General features: G+C 40.9%; 1 protein-coding gene across 2 annotated transcripts; it reads left to right on the top strand.

The window, feature by feature from the left end:
- The first annotated feature begins 10,367 nt into the window (after window positions 1-10,367).
- Window positions 10,368-25,055, top strand: dcdc2b (doublecortin domain containing 2B). Of its 2 annotated transcripts, none has more exons than XM_064926972.1 (15): window positions 10,368-10,836; window positions 11,771-11,825; window positions 16,856-16,926; window positions 17,018-17,149; window positions 17,384-17,518; window positions 18,867-18,906; window positions 19,041-19,106; window positions 19,235-19,403; window positions 19,878-19,936; window positions 21,495-21,566; window positions 21,711-21,764; window positions 21,946-22,056; window positions 23,314-23,421; window positions 23,613-23,759; window positions 24,415-25,055. In XM_064926972.1, exons 1-14 carry the CDS (start codon window positions 10,553-10,555, stop codon window positions 23,739-23,741), a joined length of 1,485 nt encoding a protein of 494 aa, XP_064783044.1. In that variant the 5' UTR covers window positions 10,368-10,552; the 3' UTR covers window positions 23,742-23,759; window positions 24,415-25,055. The 2 variants fall into 2 exon arrangements, with proteins under 2 accessions (XP_064783044.1, XP_064783043.1); XM_064926971.1 differs by lacking the exon at window positions 19,878-19,936 and adding an exon at window positions 19,710-19,816.
- The last annotated feature ends 548 nt before the right edge of the window (window positions 25,056-25,603 follow it).

Here is a 25,603-nt window from a genome sequence, read left to right as displayed (position 1 = left end):
TTGCAGAGCTTACTAAACAAATAGTCACTGAATTTATGCAAATAATCATGATATCATTGAATGATGTATTGATTGTTACAAATAATCATGATCATCATTCTACCAGGTAGGCTATGCTTGTAGTTAGCATTTAACCGAGAAAAGCCTTTCCATCTACCAGAAGACGATTAGCATTATCGCTAACTGCTACACAAAACTCACAAACACGGGCAATACGAATCACTGATGCATTTTGTTAATGTCTTATGATAATCTTGGACAAATTAATACACTAATAAATTCAATAGATTTAGTTGATTTCAATACAATTTTGAATATTGTTGAATTATGTTTTAATGTCTGGATTCCGTGACTCCATCCAAGTTCTCCACATGGCAGATTTTATAGGACACTTGTAATTGCTGGATTGGGACTTTGCTCTCGAGCCAAAGCATTCTACTACTCCAGTCATTTGAATAGTGAGATGGGTGCTACAGTACAGAGGCCTCCACTCCTGGGATTAGTCTCTAATGAGTGAGCACTTCAGCACACCGTGAACTCATTTGCACTGACAAGCAATTGTTTTAATTTATTTAACTAGGCAAGTCAGTTAAGAACAAATTCTTATTTACAATGACGGCCTACTAAAAGGCCTCTTGCAGGGACGGGGGCTGGGATTTAAAAAATATATGACAAAACACACCACAACATTACATAAAGAGAGACCTAAGACAATGACATACCAAGGCAGCGACACCACATGACAACAACATGGCAGCAACACAACATGGCAGCAACACAACATGCCAGCAGCACAAAACATGGTACAAACATTATAGGGCACAGACAACAGCACAAAGGCAAAACAGCCACAACTGTCAGTAAGAGTGTCCAGTACACCCTGGGATGTAGATTTTTGTTATATCTTTAGAATTAATTATAATGAATTAAGTCATGTCACACAGAGGGAAAATGTACTTCCAAGTAGCAAAGAAAAAAATAATAATCCTGCAATGACAAATCTCAGCCACAAGATGGAGGCATACCAAAACAAATGTCATGTCCCAGGGTCAAAGGGGAGGCCACTCCTTTAATGCAGGGTTCCTTTAATAGGAGCATACAAACCCAGGAGAGATTCATCAAAAATAACTAAAAACTAACTAGGTTTCCCCTTTTATCTGTGGATTAATCATTGGAGTTAGAGAAACACACAATTCTGTATGACTTCGGGTCAACATTCTGCAAAGAACCAGGAAAAATATATAAGACCATAGCAGTGGAGGCTGGTGGGAGAAGCTATACGAAGCTATAGTATGGGCTCATTGTAAAGGCAGAATTGGAATTCATGGAAACAACATATTTAACTTTGTTCAATTCCAGCCATTACAATGAGCTGGTCCTCCTATAGCTCCTCCCATCAGCCTCCACTGGTGCTAGGATAGATACCTGGCAATAGGCATGATTCCCTAGCCTCGTCAATCTCCACACACCTGACCAGCAACATGGGGCAGGTGTCTCGAGACAGGTCGTTCACCAACACCTGAGGAGTGAAGAAGAAGATGTGCCTAGACCTCCATAGTGCCTGCCTCTGCAGTGACTGAGCGCTCCGTGGTGGACAAGGAATGGAAATGTAAGAGAAGACCCTGTTCAAACATGTCTTATATCCTTACCTCGGCCCTGTTCAAACATGTCTTATATCCTTACATCGGCCCTGTTCAAACACTTAAGATACATGTGTTGCAATTTACCTGTCAATTCAGCCTGGTTTTATAGACTAGACATAACATAGTAAACGTAAATTCGGGACACTCAAATTAGTATGATATGTTACCTTTGCTGATGAGCTGTCAAGGCTTGGGAAGTCATTGTAATATGTTGTTCTACTTGAGGTTGTCCCTGTGAGGCTATTAGTGTTCTCAATATTTGGTATATGTTGTTGTCCATAGCTTACTTATCTGCCTCGTAAACAGTAACTACTAAACAGTAACTATTAAAACATAATGATCTTCATCAGCAGCAGCTTCCTCAATATGTCTCAGCTCACTGTCAGTTGTGGAGCCTTGACCAAATTCACCCCGCTGAGAGTTACGGGGCATAGGGGGTGGCAAAGTTTTGTCATTCACCTTCCGACTCTAGCCTGTGAATGCTGCGCTGCGGTTTGAGGTTGTTTTTCGCCAGCCCAACAAACTTACATTATTCGTTTTTGACTAAGCTTTTCCGGTACTGATTCACCGCAAGTCATTTGGTTTGTACCACTCATTTTCACGCGTGGTGTTGATTTCTAGCAAGAAGCCGTGCGGTGTCTAACGAAAATTGTAAACAATTAAATATATAAATAAGTACTTCCGGGGTCGTAGGTAGGCCTAATAATGGCTTTAAATAGTTTATGAAAAAACATTTAGGTTTTCATGTCTTGCTAATACAGACGCAGTGCTCAAAGGGTTAAAACGCACTTTGATGATGAAATGTAACTTCCTTGTGTTATAAAATACATTTTACCAAGACAAATATGATTATTCATGTTCTTAATCGTTCAGGGGCGTCTTTCTCTAACACAGCATATGGAATTGTTTTATGATGGTCATACAGTACCATGGATCATTTAGCTATTTGATTTAGAATTTTAGGACTCCTGTAGGTATCGCATTTTAAAGTATTACATTTGGACTGTAGTACTATAGCTCATAGAAACAAACTGAAAAACACATTCATTAAATGGCAAAACAGACAGCCCCCCCAAAATCATAAGGAGTAAGGTTTTGAAGTCGCTGTCCTATATCTAGGAGATATAAGAAAGCTCAGGAAATAATGTAGTTTTTTGGACACATATTTAACAAAAATGTTTTGTTGTTACAAAACTACCTCTGTACTTCCATCATTTTTTTTATACCTGGTATAACACTTGTGATTGTCGTCGAGCAAAACGGAGAACACCATCATGTTCGTGAGAGTAGTGGGGTCATATTAGTTTGTAGCCCAAACGGTTCAGGCACCACAGACAGAAGTTGGCACATTGGCGGTATAAACTAAGTCCCGTGGGGGTAGTAGAGCAAAACTGGCGTTTTCGTGAGAAGGCCGATTTTCGAGATGTCTCCTCCTCTGACAAACAGCACTGTAGCTCTGCCACTTTCACGCAGATGCGGACGGCCGACATAAAAATAGCGGAAGGCCGACATGCAGATATCTCTAGCTTAAATTGACGGATTTTGATGGGGATTCTTTTATTATGTTACTTAGTTTGACACATGGTGGATCAACATACTCCGAGCTCTGTAGGTTTCTCCAAACTTTTGAGTATTTTACATTTTGTGGTCATTGTCCTCAAAGTTGTTTACGCAAAAAGGAAAATTAGAATCATGACATGAGCTGAATTAGGAACAAAAATATAAATGAAACTTGCAACAATTTCAAAGATTTTACTGAGTTACAGTTCATATAAGGAAATCAATCAATTTATATAAACTCATTAGGCCCTAATCTACAGATTTCACATGACTGGGAATACCGTTTCATACCGTCCCTTGAGTGGATTTAGTCACTGATGCGATCTTCCTGTCTGGGTTGCCCCCCCCTTGGGTTGTGCCGTGGCGGAGATCTTTGTGGGCTATACTCGGCCTTGTCTCAGGATGGTAAGTTGGTGGTTGAAGAATATCCCTCTAGTGGTGTGGGGGCTGTGCTTTGGCAAAGTGGGTGGGGTTATATCCTTCCTGTTTGGCCCTGTCCGGGGGTGTCCTCGGATGGGGCCACAGTGTCTCCTGACCCCTCCTGTCTCAGCCTCCAGTATTTATGCTGCAGTAGTTTATGTGTCGGGGGCTAGGGTCAGTTTGTTATATCTGGAGTACTTCTCCTGTCTTATTTGGTGTCCTGTGTGAATTTAAGTATGCTCTCTCTAATTCTCTCTTTCTTTCTCTCTCTCGGAGGACCTGAGCCCTAGGACCATGCCTCAGGACTACCTGACATGATGAGTCCCTTCTGTCCCCAGTCCACCTGGCCGTGCTGCTGCTCCAGTTTCAACTGTTCTGCCTTATTATTATTGGGCCATGCTGGTCATTTATGAACATTTGAACATCTTGGCCATGTTCTGTTATAATCTCCACCCGGCACAGCCAGAAGAGGACTGGCCACCCCACATAGCCTGGTTCCTCTCTAGGTTTCTTCCTAGGTTTTGGCCTTTCTAGAGAGTTTTTCCTAGCCACCGTGCTTCTACACCTGCATTGCTTGCTGTTTGGGGTTTTAGGCTGGGTTTCTGTACAGCACTTTGAGATATCAGCTGATGTACGAAGGTCTATATAAATACATTTGATTTGAATACAAATATGCATCTGTTGGTCAGAGATTCATAAAAAAAAGGTAGTGGCGTGGATCAGAAAACCAGTCCGTATCTGGTGCGACCAACATTTGCATCATGCAGCACGACACATCTCCTTCACATAGAGTTGATTTGGCTGTTATTTGTGGCCTGTGGAATGTTGTCCCACTCCTCTTCAATGGCTGTGCGAGAGCATCTCAAAGTGCTGTACAGAAACCCAGCCTAAAACCCAAAACAGCAAGCAATGCAGGTGTAGAAGCACGGTATAAAAGGCTTTGAAAATGAAAGGCTTGTATGAGCTCATTGCTCCAATGATATTTCATAGAGATGTACTGTTTTTGTGAGAAATCGTCAAAAAAAATAACAGTCATTTCTAATTAATATTTTAGTGTATACTAAAATATGAAAATACTACATGTTATGTCTCATAATCGATATCCGTCTTACCTCTATATTGTTTTTTGTCCTGCGGATTCGAGAAGACAAGTTCATAGGGAAAGTGAGCCTGTCAGGTAGCCAGTATCGTTAGTTCTTATACAGAATCCAGCCTAGTTCACAGATGCAATTTTCCAGATTTTTGAACACATTTTTAGTTCCTGGCCTCTATTATTTTAGTCGCCCTAATTCTGGCCTCTATTGTTTTAGTCACCCTAATTCTGGCCTCTATTGTTTTAGTCACCCTAATTCTAACCTCCTACAAATGTAAAAACTCCAATAACCTTTGAATGGATTATGATAGAGACATGAGGTTTGAACCATTGACCAATTATCCATTGGTCAAAAGATGTTTTTGATTGGACACCCTACACCAAGCTAATTGTGTTTAAGCTAAATGACGTTACAATGTTGTAGGAAGCAAACCTGTTATGAATGAATGCTCTGCCTAAATGGTCTGGATCATTTATGGCACAGACGTGCACAACATGATACTGGAACAACCGAGTTGCAGGTTCAAGACCTGTTCACCTCTAACGTTACAGCGGTTATTTTGCTAGCATTCTTTTTTTGGATGGAAGCATTCCCATTTGTATTGGGGTTTGTGAGGGAGGTGACCACCCTGTATGACTGTACTACGGCCTCTGAACCGTCATGGCACAGCAGGTAGTTAGCTAACGTTCCTGCAATGCAAGGTTTCTGATTCAAGGTTTCTGTTTTCCCCTCAATTGCCTCATTAATGATAAGTTGTATCACACCTGGTTCTGTATTTAAGTGTTTCAGAGTTTACCTGATCCCACAGGCACACACCCGTGGATATTTGATGAGATAAGAGATCCACTGTTTGAAGACAGTGTGAGAGATATCGACGGAGACGTGAACCATTTAGATTGGAAGGGGAATACTATTCCCAAACCTCATTTCAAAGACTTTGTAAGTAGTGTTTGCCCTTCTCCCGAAGACCATGAGTTCTGCTAGTCATTTCTGCTCAGTTGGTGTCTCTAACCAATGTTATTGTACTCTACCAGCAGGATGGCACATCTTCACCAAAACACAAGGGAAAGAGGCACCAGACATGAGAAGCCTGGAACAGTCTGGGTTTAGATGTGAGCTACATTACAGCCATTTTCAGAAAGGTAAAGTCTGTGTGGGTGTGTGGAAACCCAAATGTTTGAGAGATGTCTCTCTCTCTCTCTCTCTCTCTCTCTCTCTCTCTCTCTGATCCTTGTTTTTATTGAATTTATGCTCATTGTTTTTAAGTTATGTACAGTGCCTTGCGAAAGTATTCGGCCCCCTTGAACTTCGCGACCTTTTGCCACATTTCAGGCTTCAAACATAAAGATATAAAACTGTATTTTTTTGTGAAGAATCAACAACAAGTGGGACACAATCATGAAGTGGAACAACATTTATTGGATATTTCAAACTTTTTTAACAAATCAAAATCTAATCAAAATTATTCAGCCCCCTTAAGTTAATACTTTGTAGCGCCACCATTTGCTGCGATTACAGCTGTAAGTCGCTTGGGGTATGTCTCTATCAGTTTTGCACATCGAGAGACTGACATTTTTTCCCATTCCTCCTTGCAAAACAGCTCGAGCTCAGTGAGGTTGGATGGAGAGCATCTTGTGAACTGCAGTTTTCAGTTCTTTCCACAGATTCTCGATTGGATTCAGGTCTGGACTTTGACTTGGCCATTCTAACACCTGGATATGTTTATTTTTGAACCATTCCATTGTAGATTTTGCTTTATGTTTTGGATCATTGTCTTGTTGGAAGACAAATCTCCATCCCAGTCTCAGGTCTTTTGCAGACTCCATCAGGTTCTTCCAGAATTGTCCTGTATTTGGCTCCATCCATCTTCCCATCAATTTTAACCATCTTCCCTGTCCCTGCTGAAGAAAAGCAGGCCCAAACCATGATGCTGCCACCACCATGTTTGACAGTGGGGATGGTGTGTTCAGGGTGATGAGCTGTGTTGCATTTACGCCAAACATAACGTTTTGCATTGTTGCCAAAAAGTTCAATTTTGGTTTCATCTGACCAGAGCACCTTCTTCCACATGTTTGGTGTGTCTCCCAGGTGGCTTGTGGCAAACTTTAAACAACACTTTTTATGGAAATCTTTAAGAAATGGCTTTCTTCTTGCCACTCTTCCATAAAGGCCAGATTTGTGCAATATACGACTGACTGTTGTCCTATGGACAGAGTCTCCCATCTCAGCTGTAGATCTCTGCAGTTCATCCAGAGTGATCATGGGCCTCTTGGCTGCATCTCTGATCAGTCTTCTCCCTGTATTAGCTGAAAGTTTAGAGGGATGGCCAGGTCTTGGTAGATTTGCAGTGGTCTGATACTCCTTCCATTTCAATATTATCGCTTGCACAGTGCTCCTTGGGATGTTTAAAGCTTGGGAAATATTTTTGTATCCAAATCCGGCTTTAAACTTCTTCACAACAGTATCTCGGACCTGCCTGGTGTGTTCTTTGTTCTTCATGATGCTCTCTGCGCTTTTAACGGACCTCTGAGACTATCACAGTGCAGGTGCATTTATACGGAGACTTGATTACACACAGGTGGATTGTATTTATCATCATTAGTCATTTAGGTCAACATTGGATCATTCAGAGATCCTCACTGAACTTCTGGAGAGAGTTTGCTGCACTGAAAGTAAAGGGGCTGAATAATTTTGCACGCCCAATTTTTCAGTTTTTGATTTGTTAAAAAAGTTTGAAATATCCAATAAATGTCTTTCGACTTCATGATTGTGTCCCACTTGTTGTTGATTCTTCACAAAAAAAATACAGTTTTATATCTTTATGTTTGAAGCCTGAAATGTGGCAAAAGGTCGCAAAGTTCAAGGGGGCAGAATACTTTCGCAAGGCACTGTAAGTTAATGAGTTGCTGCTCAGTGTATCTTCCTTCTCCCATGTTCCCAGCAGTGGTGTAGTCTGGCCATGGATATGCTGTGGCTTCAGCATCATTTTCATTGAGGAAGGAGAAGATAAATATTGAATACAAAGGAAACAATGACATTCCCTCCCTCCCTCCCTCCCTCCCTCCCTCCCTCCCTCCCTCCCTCCTCCCTCCCTCCCTCCCTCCCTCCCTCCCTCCTCCCTTCTACAGTACCTGTCACTGAAAGAGAGACTGAATATTTCCTAATTGCAGAAGACCAAGGAGAGGCTTTTGCTCTAAACTGGACATTATTTTCTCATACTAACATTTTCCCTGTTTGGATAAATCCCTTTACTTTGTTTGAAATGATGTAAGTAAAGTTAAGAACGTACCATAAGTTTAGTCCACAGCTCGTTGGAAATGGAGCTGATGGAGCTATCCAATTAGTAGGGGAGAGTGGGGTAAGTTGAACCAAAGCCACCCATGTTTCTAGGAAACCAATAGTATTAATCATGGAACCACATTTTTAGAAAGAGGTCATCATTTCATGGAGTCTGTGAAGGAAGAAACCACATGGAAAAAGTGGTAAGTAATTTAGGCCCAAAATACAGATTTTCAAGTCAAATTAATTGATTGAATTATAGGTTTCATGATGTTTTATCTAAACCAAAGTAGATAATTTTAAAATACTTTTGTACATCAGTTGGGGTCTCTATAAGCTACAATATGAGGTCCTAAAACTAGCATGAAAGTGCATCCTTGTAGCATTGTGGGCTAATATAGTCAAAATGTTTGTCCATGGGTAAGTTGAGACAATGGCCAGCATACCCCATACAAATGAGGATTTCATTTTGTCAGTTTATGCATAACATGTATAGTATTTTTGCAATGTGTCATGCATATGAACTACAGATTTGTATTGTTACAGAGCAGACATCATAATGTCCCATGTTTATAAACATAAGACAAGCAGGGTTCTAGCCCCCCTTGAGTTTCTTGAGAGAGCAGCCAAGGAAGTGAGAGAAGGGAAGATGTCCATTTGAGAACCAGCAAGGGATGTAAAAATAGACAGAATGACACGAGGGACATTGATGAAAAAGAAAACAAACATGTATCTGTGTGAAAGAGAGGCTATGACAGAGTAGCAGAGGAATACAAGGTCTTATTTGAAGACATGGAGTCAGAGCTTGATAAACATATGAAGAATCTCGCGGACCAGCTGCCTACGAATTGGCACAGCGAAACAACATCCCTGTCCCGGACAACTGGTTAAGAACTGGAAGGGTAAGTGATATTGAACAGAGAGATCTATATCTGAATGTAAGCATGCATTTAAGATATACAATACATCACACCCCCATTTCATGAATTCAACTTTGACCCACCATCAGCATCACCCACTGTCACAGGACACCATCACCCATTTACCACAAGGCATATCAACTTACCCCGTAAGTTATAGCAAGAGACCACATTTTTTGCACCAGCTATGTTTTCAAAACTGTTATGTTTACATATTTCCAGGGATACACGACATCTTGAAATATATGTAGATATCTTTGGTACATATGTCCCTTGAGGTAGTGATGCTGAATGTAAAAAAACATCTCAACATACCCCACTCTCCCCTACCGTTTGTATATCTCAAATGGTCCGTATGTTGTCCAGGAGGGCAGCCACGTGTGTTTCGAAGCAGAGGATCACTGATTTGAGCCTGGTATGGGGCAGTTGGAGAGTGGAGGAAGTTCATCTGTTAGCAGCACACTGACCCCCGTTACAGGGGTGCCAGTGGCCCGGATTGGCAGCTGGGCTCAGCTCAACGGCCGGGGTAGCGAGTTTAGAAGGTGTGAGTGTAATAGAGTTAAGAACTTACAGTAAGCTCACTCCACATCTTGTTTGAAATGTTGCCGATGTAGCTATACAATTGGCACCTTTTGTTTAGCACAAACGGTTGGTATGTTGTCAAATACACATTGTCAAATTAAATATCAATTTATTAAATATTATTTTTGTAAGTAACCATTGACAAAATGTGCTAATGTTTTTTTTTACTAGTTAATACTGTTGTTGCTACAGTACATGTGAGGTTCCTCTATGTCATTACAATGGTTGTCTGTATAACTGCATTTACGTAACTATGATGATCTCCATTGTTTTCAAAGACGTTATGGGAAAGATTCAAGGGAACTCCTTGCCATAACCAGTTTATCTCAGGTGATTCACACAAATGTTTCACAGTGAGAGCACACACTCAACACAATCATTTAAAATAGTGCAGTAATATCATACAACATACTGTTCCTGTCTATGTGGGTATCAAAATAAACACAAACGCTGCATGTGCTTTCCTGACAGCCCATACAAGGTCAAGGGAGACTGTTTGATATTGATGTATGGAAATGATATTCCTAGACCCTCTTGTTCCCTCCCAGAGCATTAACTTCTATTGTAGAAGGGTTATCCCTGATATTTTACTCTAAATACTACAGAACTAGCAGCCATTAGGCTACACATGTGAATTCAACAGGCTTTCGAATAGTTGAAAAAATATATGTAAAGATGATGCATAGGAGTTTTATGTTTTTTTATAATTTATTCAGTTTACAACACTTGCATCTTCTGTCTCTCGCTCTCCCTCTTTTGTTGTCGTTCGTTGCTGCTAATGGTTTGGCCCACAAAGCCAGTCATTGCTGGCTCTGCTGCCATGGCTACCAGGAAATACTCTCACCGCCAGAGAGTAGTGTGTGGAGAGAGAGAGAAGGAGAGAGAGAACGTGACAGTCCAGAGCTGTGAGAGACCACCACACAGAACACAACAGATTAAATAGAACAGGTTTGAGTAGTAGTGGTAGTAACCAGAGCAGACAGGGACCGGAGACGGAAGACAGGGACCGGAGACGGAAGACAGGAACCAGAGACGGAAGACAGTATCTGGAAAAATGACTTACTGTGGGTCATCAACCCTCCTCCTGCCTCCAGTCAAGAGTGTGATGGTCTACAGGAACGGGGACCCCTTCTACTCCGGCAGGAGGTTTGTGGTCAACCATCGACAGGTGTCCACCATGGAGGCGTTTCTCAATGACGTGACCCACTGCATTCAGGCTCCGCGGGCCGTGAGGACCCTGTACACTCCCCGGCAGGGTCACCGGGTCAGGGAGCTGCATGACCTCCAGACCGGGGCCCAGTACGTGGCCGCAGGCTTCGAGAGGTTCAAGAAGCTTGAGTGAGTAGCCTATCAAGTAGAGTTGTCTAGATTAGAAAGGGGAATTAAAGGGCATTTCCACCACTTTTCCACAGTTTCATTATCTCCAGCACAATGCCAGTGTCTATCATAAGTGAAAATGCGATGACATCATCAACATGTAAAACATTTTTAAAACAGTGATTTTCAAACACTGAGCTTCGTGGTGATGTGAGTAGCAAGAAAATACCCTCCATCTGGTTAGAAACAGGCAAAACAAATCTGTTTTTCTACTTTTAATCCTACCCTATCATATCACAGATCATTCTTTTTTAGGACCTTCTCAACTTTTTAACCATATATCATAGAAACGCACCATTTTCACATAGACACTGGTACAATGATGGAGTTAATGAAAATGAGGTTAAAAAGTGGCGGAATTTCCCTTTAAGGGACTTTTAAATTGTTCAGATATGGTCCTATAGGGCTACCATGTACTGTATGTTTGTGTAAATGTCTAGATATGATGGTCAAAATATTTTCTTCAATATTTATTGCTGTGTGCAATATAAATACAGTCAGTAATACAGTCAGTAATAAGGTCGGTTATACAGTCAGTAATACAGTCAGTAATACAGTCGGTTATACAGTCAGTAATACAGTCGGTAATACAGTCGGTTATACAGTCGGTATACAGTCAGTAATACAGTCAGTAATACAGTCGGTTATACAGTTAGTAATACAGTCAGTAATTCATACAGTAATACAGTCAGTAATACAGTCAGTATACAGTCGGTGATACAGTCAGTAATACAGTCAGTAATACAGTCAGTAATTCATACAGTAATATAGTCAGTAATACAGTCAGTAATTCATACAGTAATACAGTCAGTAATACAGTTAATGTGTTAAGCTGTGTCTCACTGAGGATGACATGTGAACCTTTATCATGTCTGTTGTTGTTTTTTTCATGCAGTTATTTGAATACAGGGCTGAAGAAGCAGCCTGAACCCATGGGAGAAGGAGCTCGGGTAAGCTTCAATGTGGTTTTCTGTCTCTGTCAGTGGTACAGTCCGTTACTCATTAATCTAACCTATCTGGGGTAGGTCATGCTGACACACACACACCCTCAAAATCAGGTATATCTGAACTGGTAACAGTTGTAACAGAGAACAGGTTCTCTCTCACTGCGCAATGGTTATGATTTATTTGACCATAATTCATATTCATTGTGTTTAAATTTGGATTTCGATGTGCTTTGGATTTCGATGATAGACCAAAGCAATAGCATAGCACTGATTTTCAGATACATGTAATCTGTAAATAATGGTCCTCAGCACCAACTCACAGAGCATGTAGACCACACATCAATAATAACAAATCAATGTTCTGTACTGCATTCAGTCTTACAGTGTCTCGTGTCATCCTTGGCCCATTTCAATAGATCTCTTGTTCATCATCGGATACATTCATATAAGGAAGATTGATCTTGTGTTAATGAGATCATGGACACATAAACCCATTTCAAGCGCAGCATCTCAATTGCCGTTCACACAATGGAAAGTGCTTGCTTTGTAATCAGCCCAAATGGCTGGCTGGATGGATAGAGATTATTAATGTATTTAATTTTCAGCTGTGGAGCGTGTAGTGATTCAGAGCAATATCATAGTCCTATCTTTTACTGCAGTGGGCTAAATCAGGATCACACAGAGTGTTTCTTGGTAGTCTTAAAACAAATCTACTTTGAAACGAAGGTGTACACCTCACACACATGGTTATGGGCTGAGAAAAAAGAAGACACCTGTACCATATCAGATATAGAGTTGAAATGTAGAACATTTTGAGTTTGCAACCCAATATTACACTATACATCACAGTTGACTGAAATACATCAAAACTGTTTGACATAGAAACAAAGGTGGAAAAATGTGTTAATTTGGAAATTATGAAAAATCTGAATAATATTCCACCCATGAGGCCACTACAGGGCGAATTTGTCATTTGACTGTAGGAAAGCTGTGAACAAACATTCTCCATTGTCTGACTGAGACCAGAAGGGCCACCATAACTAACCCCTCAACATTAATATGAAATAGTAGAAAGGCAATTGTGTGACACTTGAATTGGCACAGATATCGTTTTGCCATTGTGTGAGTGCCCTGCCTGTACTGTAGGTGTGCGCTCATATGGTGTTGTATATTAGCAGAGACAGAGTGATTTTTACAGCTAACAACAAACATTCTCACAACTTTAGAGAACCTTTCCTTAAAAACTCAGACACACCGGTAGGATTGTTAAACGTTTGACTGCCGACAGTACTTAGCACCTCTGTAGTGTCAGAACGCTCTCTTTTGTGTTAAAAAAAAATATATAGATTTTTTTTTTAACTAGGCAAGACAGTTTACTTACAATTTCGGCCTACCTGGGAACAGTGGGTTAACTGCCTTGTTCAGGGCCAGAATGACAGATGTTTACCTTGTCAGCTCAGGGATTCAATCCAGCAAATTTTTGGTTACTGGCCCACCGCGCTAACCGCTAGGCTACCTGCTGTGTTCACACAGCAAAGGCCTTGGAAGTCAGCCAATCAGCCTTGTTATAAAATACTCCAAAATAGAAGGTGGCAGTAGCGCTGTTTGGCAATGCACATTTGTGGGTATTGCTTATGGTCTAGGTTAAAACTATCTGCTCTAATGTTGCTATTTTGTAGAACGCCCTTGTTGATACTAGCCAGATGCCCACAGCTAGATAACTACCTAGCAAGATGACAAAGAAACAATTTAATTCACTCTCCATAATCCCATACTGCCAGTGATAGCCAAATGTTTAGCTAGTTAGCTAACGTTAGCATATTCGCTAGCTAGCACAACAACAGACAGGCATTTCATGAAAACTAGCTAATCCATTGTTATTTAATTAGAATGTCAATACTAGCTACAGTGGTTAGCTAGCTTGGAGGAAGTGTTGTGTGCATTGCATCTCTGCACTTAACTAGCTACCATCCCATATAGCCTACATTGCATATGAAGTTTGACTGGCACATCTGTGAATGTACGGAGAAACAATCCTGTTTATAACTTTTTGGTTGTTGTCTCTTTGGCTCAAAATCAAGTTGTTGGCCACTGACGAACATTGGGATTCGACAAGTATCGACGCTACCTCGTCGGCACCAATGACGTATACAAACCCTGAAGCTATGTTAGGCAATTGAAGGCTTTGAAGCCACCGGTTGGCCATATTGGCACTCCCTAGTTGGAGCAGTCCTCCATAGGAATGAATGGAATTCTACAGTATTTCAATTAAATGTTTCAAGAACAAAATTACACTTTCAGAAAAATGTTTTTATATATTTATATAATTTAAAAGTATGCATTGGCATGTCTGTTATAGATTACACATGTCAAAAACTATTGTAGACATGAATAAATGCCTTTCTATATCTTTCAAACAATTATTATTATTCTAAAACATTTTTGGCTCTTTTTCTCCCAAATTTCATGATATCCAATTGGTAGTTACAGTCTTGTCCGATCGCTGCAACTCCCGTACCGACTCAGGAGAGGTGAAGGTTGAGAGCTATGCATCTTCTGAAACACAACCCCGCCAAGCCACACTGCTTCTTGACACACTGCTTGCCTAACCCGGAAGCCAGCCGCACCAATGTGTCAGAGGAAACACTACAGATGGCGACCGAAGTCAGCGTGCATGCTCCCAGCCAACCACAAGGGGTCGTAAGAGTGCAATGGGACAATGACATCCCAACCGGCCAAACCCTCCCTTAACCCGGATGACGCTCTGTCAACAGTGCGCCGCCTCATGGGTCTCCCGGTCGTGGCCAGCTGCGACATAGCCTGGGATCGAACCAGGGTCTTTAGTGACCAATATCTTTTTTACAATTGAGGAGGAGTACCTAGATGTCTGTGAGGCGGCAGGGTAGCCTAGTGGTTAGAGCATTTGACTAGTAGCTGGAAGGTTGCAAGTTCAAACCCCCGAATTGACAAGGTACAAATCTGTCGTTCTGCTCCTGAACAGGCAGTTAACCCACTGTTCCTAGGCTGTCATTGAAAATAAGAATTTGTTCTTAACTGACTTGCCTAGTAAAATAAAGGTAAAAAAAAATAAAAATACAGCATCCCACTCTCAGTCATCCAGGGTTTATACATGTCATCGGTCAGCACACAGCAGATACCCCTTGTTCTAGCAAGAGAAGGAGCAGCCTCCCACTGTGATAAGTACCTATCGGCAGCGAGGTTCTTGGTGTGTTTCATGCTTGAGAGTCTCATTGGGTCATTACCTAAAGTTTTCATAGGAATGTGTCAGTGAGGTGCAAGGAATAATAAATAAGAACTTGTTCTTTGACTGACTTGCCTAGTTAAATAAAGGTCAAATATTTATTTTTTTATAAATAAAAAAGAACTGTTTCCAGGAGACCATTTCCTCAAACAGAACTTCGCATTAACATCTGCTAACCACGTGACCAATAAAATCTGAATTGAATTTACCCAGAATGTGTGTGGGGGGGAGGTGGGGGGGTCTCGATCCAGTACACACACTTCCTTGTGCAAAAAAAACTATTTATAGGCCTAATAATAAAGACGCCATTTAAACAGGAAAAATGTATTACCTTTTAATGTGGCATGAACAGAACCAGTCATGTTATTTTCATCCAATTGTCAAACAAATCACAAAAAGTAGGCTACCTGTGCATGTTCTTCCTTTTCTTGAGTGTGCTTTTAACAGAGCTGAGATGTATCTAATGTCAAAACATGTTAAATTGGTTCTCAGGAGGTTTTTGTCAAACATCTGGGGAACACTACAGGTAACAATACAAAAACATTCTCTCTCACTAGAATTGTTAGCTTGGTAACTCTGTTTAGAGAACTAAGTCATACAGTGGCCCCATCCTGTGTTATAAGGGCTCTGAACAAGCCTGGGCAGGCCTGATTCCCAGCCTATCCAGCCCTTTGCTGCCAGCCCCATGCCTACCACTCTGTTTAAATACAAAAACAACGTTGCATAGTGCCACTTCAAAGTGGAAACATTGTAGAAACATTTATTTTCTAGCTGTGGTTGGATTTAGTTTGAAGTATTGATTTATTGTTATATTATGTGGTCAGACACAATGAGTGATTCATAGGGCCTGACTTCATAGAGCTTGAGTTTTTTTATAGGGCTTGACTTAATATTGCTTGACTTCATATTGCTTGAGTTTTTTATAGGGCTTGACTTAATAGGGTTTGACTTAATTTTTATTTATTTTACCTTTATTTAACCAGGCAAGTCAGTTAAGAACAAATTCTTATTTTCAATGACAGCCTGGGAACAGTGGGTTAACTGCCTGTTCAGGGGCAGAACAAAGCAGATTTGTACCTTGTCAGCTTGGGTTTTTTTAACTTGACTTCCGTGCTTTACTAGTCCAACGGCTCTAACCACTTAATAGGGCTTTACGCTTTACTTAATAGGGCTTTACCATAGGGCTTGACTTCATAGGGCTTGACTTCATAGGGCTTGACTTCATAGGGCTTGACTTCATAGGGCTTGACTTCATAGGGCTTGACTTCATAGGGCTTTACTTAATAGGGCTTTACTTCATAGGGCTTGACTTCATAGACTCTGGATGTAATAGAAAGGTCAGGGGAAGTTTTGTGGACAGAGGGGCTATATAAAGTTTAGGTATTCAATGAAGTGGAGCACTCAGTCTGTCTTTGTAGATGTGTTATGTAGATACAGTATGTTTTTGGCCAAGATGATGATGTGTGTTGCCATGGACACAGCCCTCTGACTGACAAGCTATAATAATGATAATCATAATAATAGATCATAACCGCTTATTGTGAAATGTCTGTGGATGTTCTGTTCTGAAATTAATACAATTGGTATTTACTTTGTTTTGGTAAATTATATCAAATGGCACACTTGAAATCAATGTTTCATCACATGGTTTAATTTGGCATTCACTGATCAGAAGAAGGGGTATTTCTTTCTTGTATTTTATTCTGACCGACAAATCTATCTAAAACTACAGTGCAGTATTATTTTGTAATGTCATGTCTTTCTTTCCTAGGCAAGATTGCTTCACAGACCGAATGTGTCAGCAAAATGGAGAAAGTATATTCCTCTACCCTGTATCATACAGTAAGATTCCCTGTTATTAACACACTCCCATTCATCATCTCAAATACTACACAAATAGAAACACACTACGTATTTGCGTGTTCCTTTACAGTGTTTTCCGCAACGAAGATCTTCGCTGCTCTCCATTCCGTTTCATAATTCCCAGGACCTGGCAGCACGACCTGGATCAGATCCTCGGTCTAGTCACAGAGAAGGCCAGTTTACGCACTGGAGCAGTGCGCAGGTCAGATCCGTACACATACACACCCTCACACATGCATTTATACTGTACATACGCACACACTGACACATACACACCCTCATTCATGCATATATACTGTACATACGCACACACTGACACACACACACCCTCACACAGCATGTTTGACCTATTAATGGCAGCCCAATGACCCCTCAGGTACACAGATGACAGTCTCTCTGACCCCATTAGTGACCCCTGACCCTGTGACCCCCTCAGGTTGTGCACTCTGGAGGGAGTAACTGTGTCCAGTGCAGACGAGCTGGTGAGTGGCCAGTTCTATGTGGCTGTGGGAGCAGAGAGGTTCAAGAAGCTTCCCTACGTGGAGTTGTTGGTTCCTAAAGCCTCTGAGAGGTATGGATGGAATTATCATGCTACAGAGATTGTTAGATAATATGAAAATAGAACAAACAGCTTTTAGGCAGAAAATACTTTTATGAACTCACTTGACTTTTTTCCCCCCTTACTATCTCTGACTTTTGCTGATAGCTACTTTAGTGAAGAACAATTTACTTACTATGACTAAGATATGTGGTTGTCCCATCTAGCTATCTTAAGATCAATGCACTAACTGTAATTCGCTCTGGATAAGAGTATCTAGTAAATGACTAAAAGGTCAAATGTAAGACTGTGTGGGTATTATATTCTAAAGATATATTGGTCTCAATGGGATTCCCTGCTAAAATAAAGGTAAAATAAATATAATATATTATAATAAACATAATGAATATAATATGATATGAAATGATATAATATAATAAATATAATATAATGTTATATCATATATTTTAATATAATAAGATATTATATAATAAATATGATATAATATATTAAATACATTATGCTATAATATGATATAATAAATATAATATCATATGAAATAATACAATTAATATAATATTATGTATTTTAATGTAATATATAATATATTATAATATAGTATGATATAATATGATATTAAAAAATACATATGATATAATATAATATATTTTAATATAATATGATATCATAAATATATGATATAATATATTGGAATATAGTATGATATAATACATATATTTTTTAATATGATATAGTATAATAAATATTATATGATATAATATATTAGAATATAGTATGATATAATCTGATATAATATCATATTTTAATATGATATATTATATGATGTAATATGTTAGAATATAGTATAATATAATATGATATATTTTTAAATAATATCATATAATAAATATGATATGATATAATATATTGGAATATAGTATGATATAATATAATAAAATACATATGATATAATATAATATATTTTAATATAATATGATATCATAAATATTATATGATATAATATATTGGAAAATAGTATGATATAATAACATGATATAATATAATAAATGTGATATAATAAATATAATATTATATACGAGAATATTATATAATACATATATTATATTAATTGATATAATATGATATCATATAATACATATCATATAGTATGATATAATATAATATTATATAATAAATTGAACATGATATGAAATTATATAATATTATAAATATAATATGATATCATATATTTTAATATGATATGATATAATACATATGATATAATATAATATTATAAATATAATATATAATATGATATAGTATAGTATATGATATAATAAATATGATATAATATAATGGATTTCTATATAATATTTTCCAGAAATTACCCTGGAAATAGAAGGTTGTCAAGGAGATATAAGGTAAGCTACTGTCTGTCTAACACCTACTGTAGATCTAACACTTCATAGTCTAATATTTTGTATATTTATTTTGGTCTGTAGGACAATTGATCTTGGTTATAAAGGTACACCTTTTCTCCCTTTGTCTTGCTCAGGGCAGGAAGGCAGCCAGTGGCCCTGAGGACAGTTACAGTGACTCTGCTCTCCTGGACTCTCCAGAGGTACTGTCAAAAAACTTTAGTGGAAAACAAAGTTTCTTATTGGACAAGTCCAAGTAGTCCAGCCCGGTTTCAGTCTGTTTTCTTCCATTTGGTACCTAATGAACACGACCCTGGTGTTGTGGTCCCAGTCGGATGGGCGGAGGGTGAAGTCCACTGGGGATGATGTGGGGGAGACTGCTCTCCCATCCATCCAGAGGAGACCAGTGAAGGAGGAGAGCTCTATCTTCTACGCCAAACCAGTGAAAGTCAGAGTGAGGAACAGAGGCCATCCCAGGCCTCCACCAAGGACTGGACCAGGTAGGAGCACACAGACACACACTCCAATTACCTGGGGGCCAGTGTCAGACTTGCTGTTCTCACTGAGGACCTGCATTTAATAGGAATTAGATACCAGAAGGGGAGCCACAAGAAAGCAGCTTGTGGGTCTGGTGTGGCCCCTGGCATATGGTCTGGTGTGGCCCCTGGCATATGGTCCGGTGTGGCCCTTGGCATATGGTCTGGAGTGGCCCCTTGCATATGGTCTGCGGTGGCCCCTGGCATAGTGTGAAATATTGCATTCATGATTGTGTCAATGCACATTTACAATGATTGATTGTGTTGTAGCCCAGGCCAGTGTGTTTAGAGCTGTACAGAAGAAAAGAGAGGAGGTGCAGGGGGCTGAGGAGGTGCTGGAGGATGAGAACACAGCAGTAGATGTTCCCGTTGACCAGGTAGGCCGACACCTCATTCTTTTCTCTCTCCCCCACTCTTCTATTGTCCTCTTACCCAAAGCTCTCCCTTCCATGACAGTGGCCAAGCCCTCCACTCTGAGATCCAGCTCCTACCCTCAGGTAGGACTAAACAGCAACAGATACGAACACTCCTTTGTACCCACCACCATGAACATGTTAAAAACATGGCCCTGGTATGGAATGGGAATCAAATGATCCTGATTTGGATATGCACTCTATTGCCTGAAATTGCATATAACCAGGGGCACAACTTTCACTGGGGACGGGAGGGACATGTCCCGTCCCCCCCCCACATTCTGAAATAGCATTTTTGTCATCCCCCAGTTTTATCATTGGAATGTGATCCAAAACGAGGCAACGGTTTGCTTCAGGAACATGCGAACGCCTCCAAGCAGTCGGTTGGGCTGTTTAGTGTGTTTTTATTTATTATTTATTTATTTTATTTCACCTTTATTTAACCAGGTAGGCAAGTTGAGAACAAGTTCTCATTTACAATTGCAACCTGGCCAGGATAAAGCAAAGCAGTTCGACACATACAACGACACAGATTTACACATGGAGTAAAACAAACATACAGTCAATAATACAGTATAAACAAGTCTATATACGATGTGAGCAAATGAGGTGAGATAAGGGAGGTAAAGGCAAAAAAAGGCCATGGTGGCAAAGTAAATACAATATAGCAAGTAAAACACTGGAATGGTAGATTTGCAATGGAAGAATGTGCAAAGTAGAAATAAAAATAATGGGGTGCAAAGGAGCAAAAATAAATAAATTAATTAAATACAGTAGGGAAAGAGGTAGTTGTTTGGGCTAAGATATAGGTGGGCTATGTACAGGTGCAGTAATCTGTGAGCTGCTCTGACAGTTGGTGCTTAAAGCTAGTGAGGGAGATGTGTTTCCAGTTTCATTGCTTTTTGTAGTTCGTTCCAGTCATTGGCAGCAGAGAACTGGAAGGAGAGGCGGCCAAAGAAAGAATTGGTTTTGGGGGTGACTAGAGAGATATACCTGCTGGAGCGTGTGCTACAAGTGGGAGATGCTATGGTGACCAGCGAGCTGAGATAAGGGGGGACTTTACCTAGCAGGGTCTTGTAGATGACATGGAGCCAGTGGGTTTGGTGACGAGTATGAAGCGAGGGCCAGCCAACGAGAGCGTACAGGTCGCAATGGTGGGTAGTATATGGGGCTTTGGTGACAAAACGGATTGCAGTGTGATAGACTGCATCCAATTTGTTGAGTAGGGTATTGGAGGCTATTTTGTAAATGACATCGCCAAAGTCGAGGATTGGTAGGATGGTCAGTTTTACAAGGGTATGTTTTTTATCCCCAGGATAAAAAATAAAATAAATACAATAATAATTATGCCCCCCCACCCCTTCATATAATGATGTTTCTGTGTACTTTGTGGGGTATTGTTGTTTTTTAACTCTTGTATGTGTTTTTTCATCATATCATCCCTGCCTATAACCAAATGTCCTTCTGGGTTACAATCAAGTTTAAACGGTTCTTTCTTCCCTAGTCCTTTACCAGTGCAACGGGACCATTTTCAATTCCTCTCCTTGAAATAATGTATATGAGGGTTATATGTAATGTGTTGAGGTTGTGGATTATAGATAAGCAAACTTTAGTATTGTGGTGTTGTGTCTTTATCTTTTAGAGAGTGGCAGAGACAGTAGAGCACGAGGACCTTATTGGGAGATATCCTCCTCATTACAACAGCCAAGATCAGGTGTGTATCTGTATGGGATAGTCTCATTCCTTGAGTGACATGAGGTTTTGTAGAAGTCGCAGATTGTTTATCATACATGTTTATCCAGGATGTATGGTTGGTAGTGTGAAGCTACGAGAGCTTCTTTGTATTGTTCTCCTCTAGATTTTGACCAAGGCTACAAAAGATCCCCTTCCTCACCCAGAACACCTAGACAAGGTTTGTCTGGTCGAGGATCATCGCTCATGATTTGCCAAATCATTCTCAACATGTTTACCCTACTGAGATATGCTGTTACATTTACCTTTGTACATTTCAATCTGCTGTTAGATGTACATTTTAGTCTGCTGTTACATGATAGAACCACTCAGATAATTGTGATTTTCGTCCAATCACAAAGTTGGAATCATCGAATGAGAAAGACAGGAACTCACCTGAAAATACCAGCTCTTCCATCTGCAAAGAGGATGACATCGATGGGAGCCCTACGCTTGATACAGAAATGCCACAGGTATAGAAGGCTTTCATTCATTAAGTACAGTGCAATTATGAAAATAGCTCATACCTTTCACTACTTTGGGGCTCACCTTTCTGTCTGTAGTTAGAGACTTCCTAATATTGAGTTGCACCCCCTTTTGCCCTCAGAACAGCCTCAATTCATCAGGGCATGGACTCTACAAGGTGTCTAAAGCGTTCCACAGGGATGCTGGCCCATGTTGAATCCAATGCTTCCCAAAGTTGTGTCAAGTTGACTGGATGTCCTTAGGGTGGTGGACCATTCCAGAAACACACGGGAAACTGTTGAGCGTGAAAAAGCCAGCAACCTTGCAGTTCTTGACACAAACCGGTGCGCCTCACACCTACTACCAGACCCCGTTCAAAGGCGCTTAAATATTTTGTTTTTCTCATTCACCTACTGAATGGCTCACATACACAATCCTTGTCTCAAGGGGTAAAAATGATTTAAACGGTCTCCTCCTCTTCATCTACACTGATCGAAGTGGATCAATAAGGGATCATAGCTTTCACCTGGATAGTCTAAAGCCCTGTTCACACCGCAGTCCTTAATGTTCAAATGCATTTTGTTTTGTTCCAAATCCGTTTTGAACTACTGACGGTCTAAACAGCAAGTTACAAGTGACCAAATCAGATGTGTGTTCAGACAGCAGTCATTTGCTGACAAGGCTATGCTAGTTGTCATAGTAACAACGGGTATGTGCGCAGTGGTGTAGGCTGACTGGTCGTGGTGCTCGTGCTTCCTATCACTCAGAAGTTACTGTATGTAGCAAGCTAAGGTGACAACAACATTGTCATGGACGTTTCCCAGTTGCTTTGAATGTTTCAAATCATAGTGTAAAAACACTTATAATGCCTCAAACGATAAGATCCAACTTTCAAAACGAGTCCTTTTTGGCTAGCCACAGCAGTCAACTAGCTAGTTAGTTAGCTGTTTAGCTTTCTAGCAAATAAATCAGATTTGACCGTTCAGACACAAGTCACATGGCCAGGAATCAGATTTGTATCTGACTTCAATGAAATATCCAATTCCATGTGCTTTTTGGCTGTTCAGAAAGCAGGAAAATGATCAGATTGGAATCGGATATGCCAATGTGAACATGGCTTATGCCATGGAAAGAGCAGGTGTTCATAATGTTTTGTACACTGATGGTGTGTGTTCTTGTGCGATATACACTGATATAGTCATTCACTACCACACTGAAGATGTTGGATACATTTTCATGGTTTACATGTTCTTCGTCTAACAAAGGCCAACACATCCCTGGAGCATGAGATGAACTCTACCGCAGGTCCATCTGTCCACAAAAAAGAAGGCGCTGCCTTAGAGAGTTGTGTGTCTGCTACTGATACACCAGAGGTACACACGCACACACGCACGCACGCACGCACGCACGCACACACACACACACACACACACACACACACACACACACACACACACACACACACACACACAGTTATTCAGTACAGCATGAATACATAAATACAGAGACGAACACACTCAATGTCTAGAAATGAATTCTGTCTGTACACTCACCCTTATTCAAGGAGCCGAAGACGGAGCCAAAGCCAACCACTCCACACTCAAGGGCTTCTTCGCCATCAACATCCTCCGCATCTCAAAGTTCCCCGCCAAGCCAAGCGGGTGTATCCAGGGAAACCGTTCCAAGTATTTGATCAGGCTCGATTGAATAGGTGAATTTAAACAGGGGCGCAAGTTTGGTTTTAGAAGTGGGGGAGGGGACAAATGATTATTGTTTTCTTTATCCAGTCGGATAAACACTCCAAACAGCCTACCCGACCGCTCGGAGGCATCCGCATGGTCCTAAAGCACACCGCTGCCAGTGAAAGTTGCGCCCCTGGATTTAAATGATCATCCTAGAGTGGTTTAAAGACATGCTCTGGTACTTTGACCCCTAATAAGCATTTTTTTTTTAAAACCTCCAACTTTGGTCTGGATGTGTCAATTTTAGTTCATATATGCATAATCTATGAGCAGAATCACTCTCAATGTGCCACAAAATCCCTAGTTTGAAAGCGACAGTTTTCTGGAAGCTGTGCAGCACCATTTTCCCTACATTTACCCCCGTGTGGGCGAGCACCCTATTAATTACAGTTTCAACCAATGAGCTTCAGCCCATCCCCATTTGAGTGACAGGTAGCAAGACGCACACACACACACAGAGTGCACATATCTTCAGGTGACGTAGTACGCCATTTTCGGGGACCACTTTTTGGCTTGTGGGTACAACTTTCAGAACTACTGGCTAAAAAGTATACAAAAGCACCAGACAATCTCCTTAAAAGAAAATATATATTGGCCCGGGTCTGATTGTTTTTCTCTTTTAAGGGAGTCCTCAAACCCTCCACCAGACACCGTAATGAAGCAGTCCAGTCCCTCCAGAAGACACCGTAATGAAGCAGTCCTCATACCCTCCACCAGACACCATAATGAAGCAGTCCTCATACCCTCCACCAAACACCGTAATGAAGCAGTCCTCTTACCCTCCACCAGACACCGTAATGAAGCAGTCCTCATACCCTACACCAGACACCGTAATGAAGCAGTCCAGTCCCTCCACCAGACACAGTAATGAAGCAGTCCTCATACCCTCCACCAAACACCGTAATGAAGCAGTCCAGTCCCTCCACCAGACACCGTAATGAAGCAGTCCAATCCCTCCACCAGACACCGTAATGAAGCAGTCCCTCCACCAAACACCGTGATGAAGCAGTCCAGTCCCTCCAGAAGACACCGTAATGAAGCAGTCCAGTCCCTCCACCAGACACCGTAATGAAGCAGTCCTCATACCCTCCACCAGACACCGTAATGAAGCAGTCCGGACCCTCCACCAGACACTGTAATGAAGCAGTCCTCATACCCTCCACCAGACACCGTGATGAAGCAGTCCAGTCCCTCCAGAAGATACCATAATGAAGCAGTCCAGTCCCTCCACCAGACACCGTAATGAAGCAGTCCTCATACCCTACACCAGACACCGTAATGAAGCAGTCCCTCCACCAGACACCGTAATGAAGCAGTCCTCATACCCTACACCAGACACCGTAATGAAGCAGTCCAGTCCCTCCACCAGACAACGTAATGAAGCAGTCCAGTCCATACACCAGACACCGTAATGAAGCAGTCCAGTCCCTCCACCAGACACCGTAATGAAGCAGTCTTTATACCCTCCACCAGACACCGTAACGAAGCAGTCCTCATACCCTCCACCAGACACCGTAACGAAGCAGTCCTCATACCCTCCACCAGACACCGCAATGAAGCAGTCCAGTCCCTCCACCAAACACCGTAATGAAGCAGTCCTCATACCCTCCACCAGACACCGTAATGAAGCAGTCCAGTCCCTCCACCAGACACAGTAATGAAGCAGTCCTCATACCCTCCACCAGACACCGTAATGAAGCAGTCCAGTCCCTCCACCAAACACCGTAATGAAGCAGTCCAGTCCCTCCACCAGACACCGTAATGAAGCAGTCCTCATACCCTCCACCAGACACCGTAATGAAGCAGTCCTTAT

Source organism: Oncorhynchus masou, chromosome 21 (genome assembly GCF_036934945.1).
Source record: "Oncorhynchus masou masou isolate Uvic2021 chromosome 21, UVic_Omas_1.1, whole genome shotgun sequence".
Lineage (NCBI taxonomy): Eukaryota > Metazoa > Chordata > Actinopteri > Salmoniformes > Salmonidae > Oncorhynchus > Oncorhynchus masou.
The sequence above is the reverse complement of the archived record's forward strand: the minus strand, read 5'-3'. Positions and strand labels throughout refer to the sequence as shown.

Bases quoted from the DNA above. Each gene is read 5' to 3' on its own strand.
- dcdc2b (XM_064926971.1), top strand. From the start codon at position 10,553: ATGACTTACTGTGGGTCATCAACCCTCCTCCTGCCTCCAGTCAAGAGT. The intron at 17,150-17,383 runs GTCAGATCCGTA...TGACCCCCTCAG, and splicing joins CGCACTGGAGCAGTGCGCAG to GTTGTGCACTCTGGAGGGAG. The intron at 23,422-23,612 runs GTACACACGCAC...CCCTTATTCAAG, and splicing joins CTGCTACTGATACACCAGAG to GAGCCGAAGACGGAGCCAAA.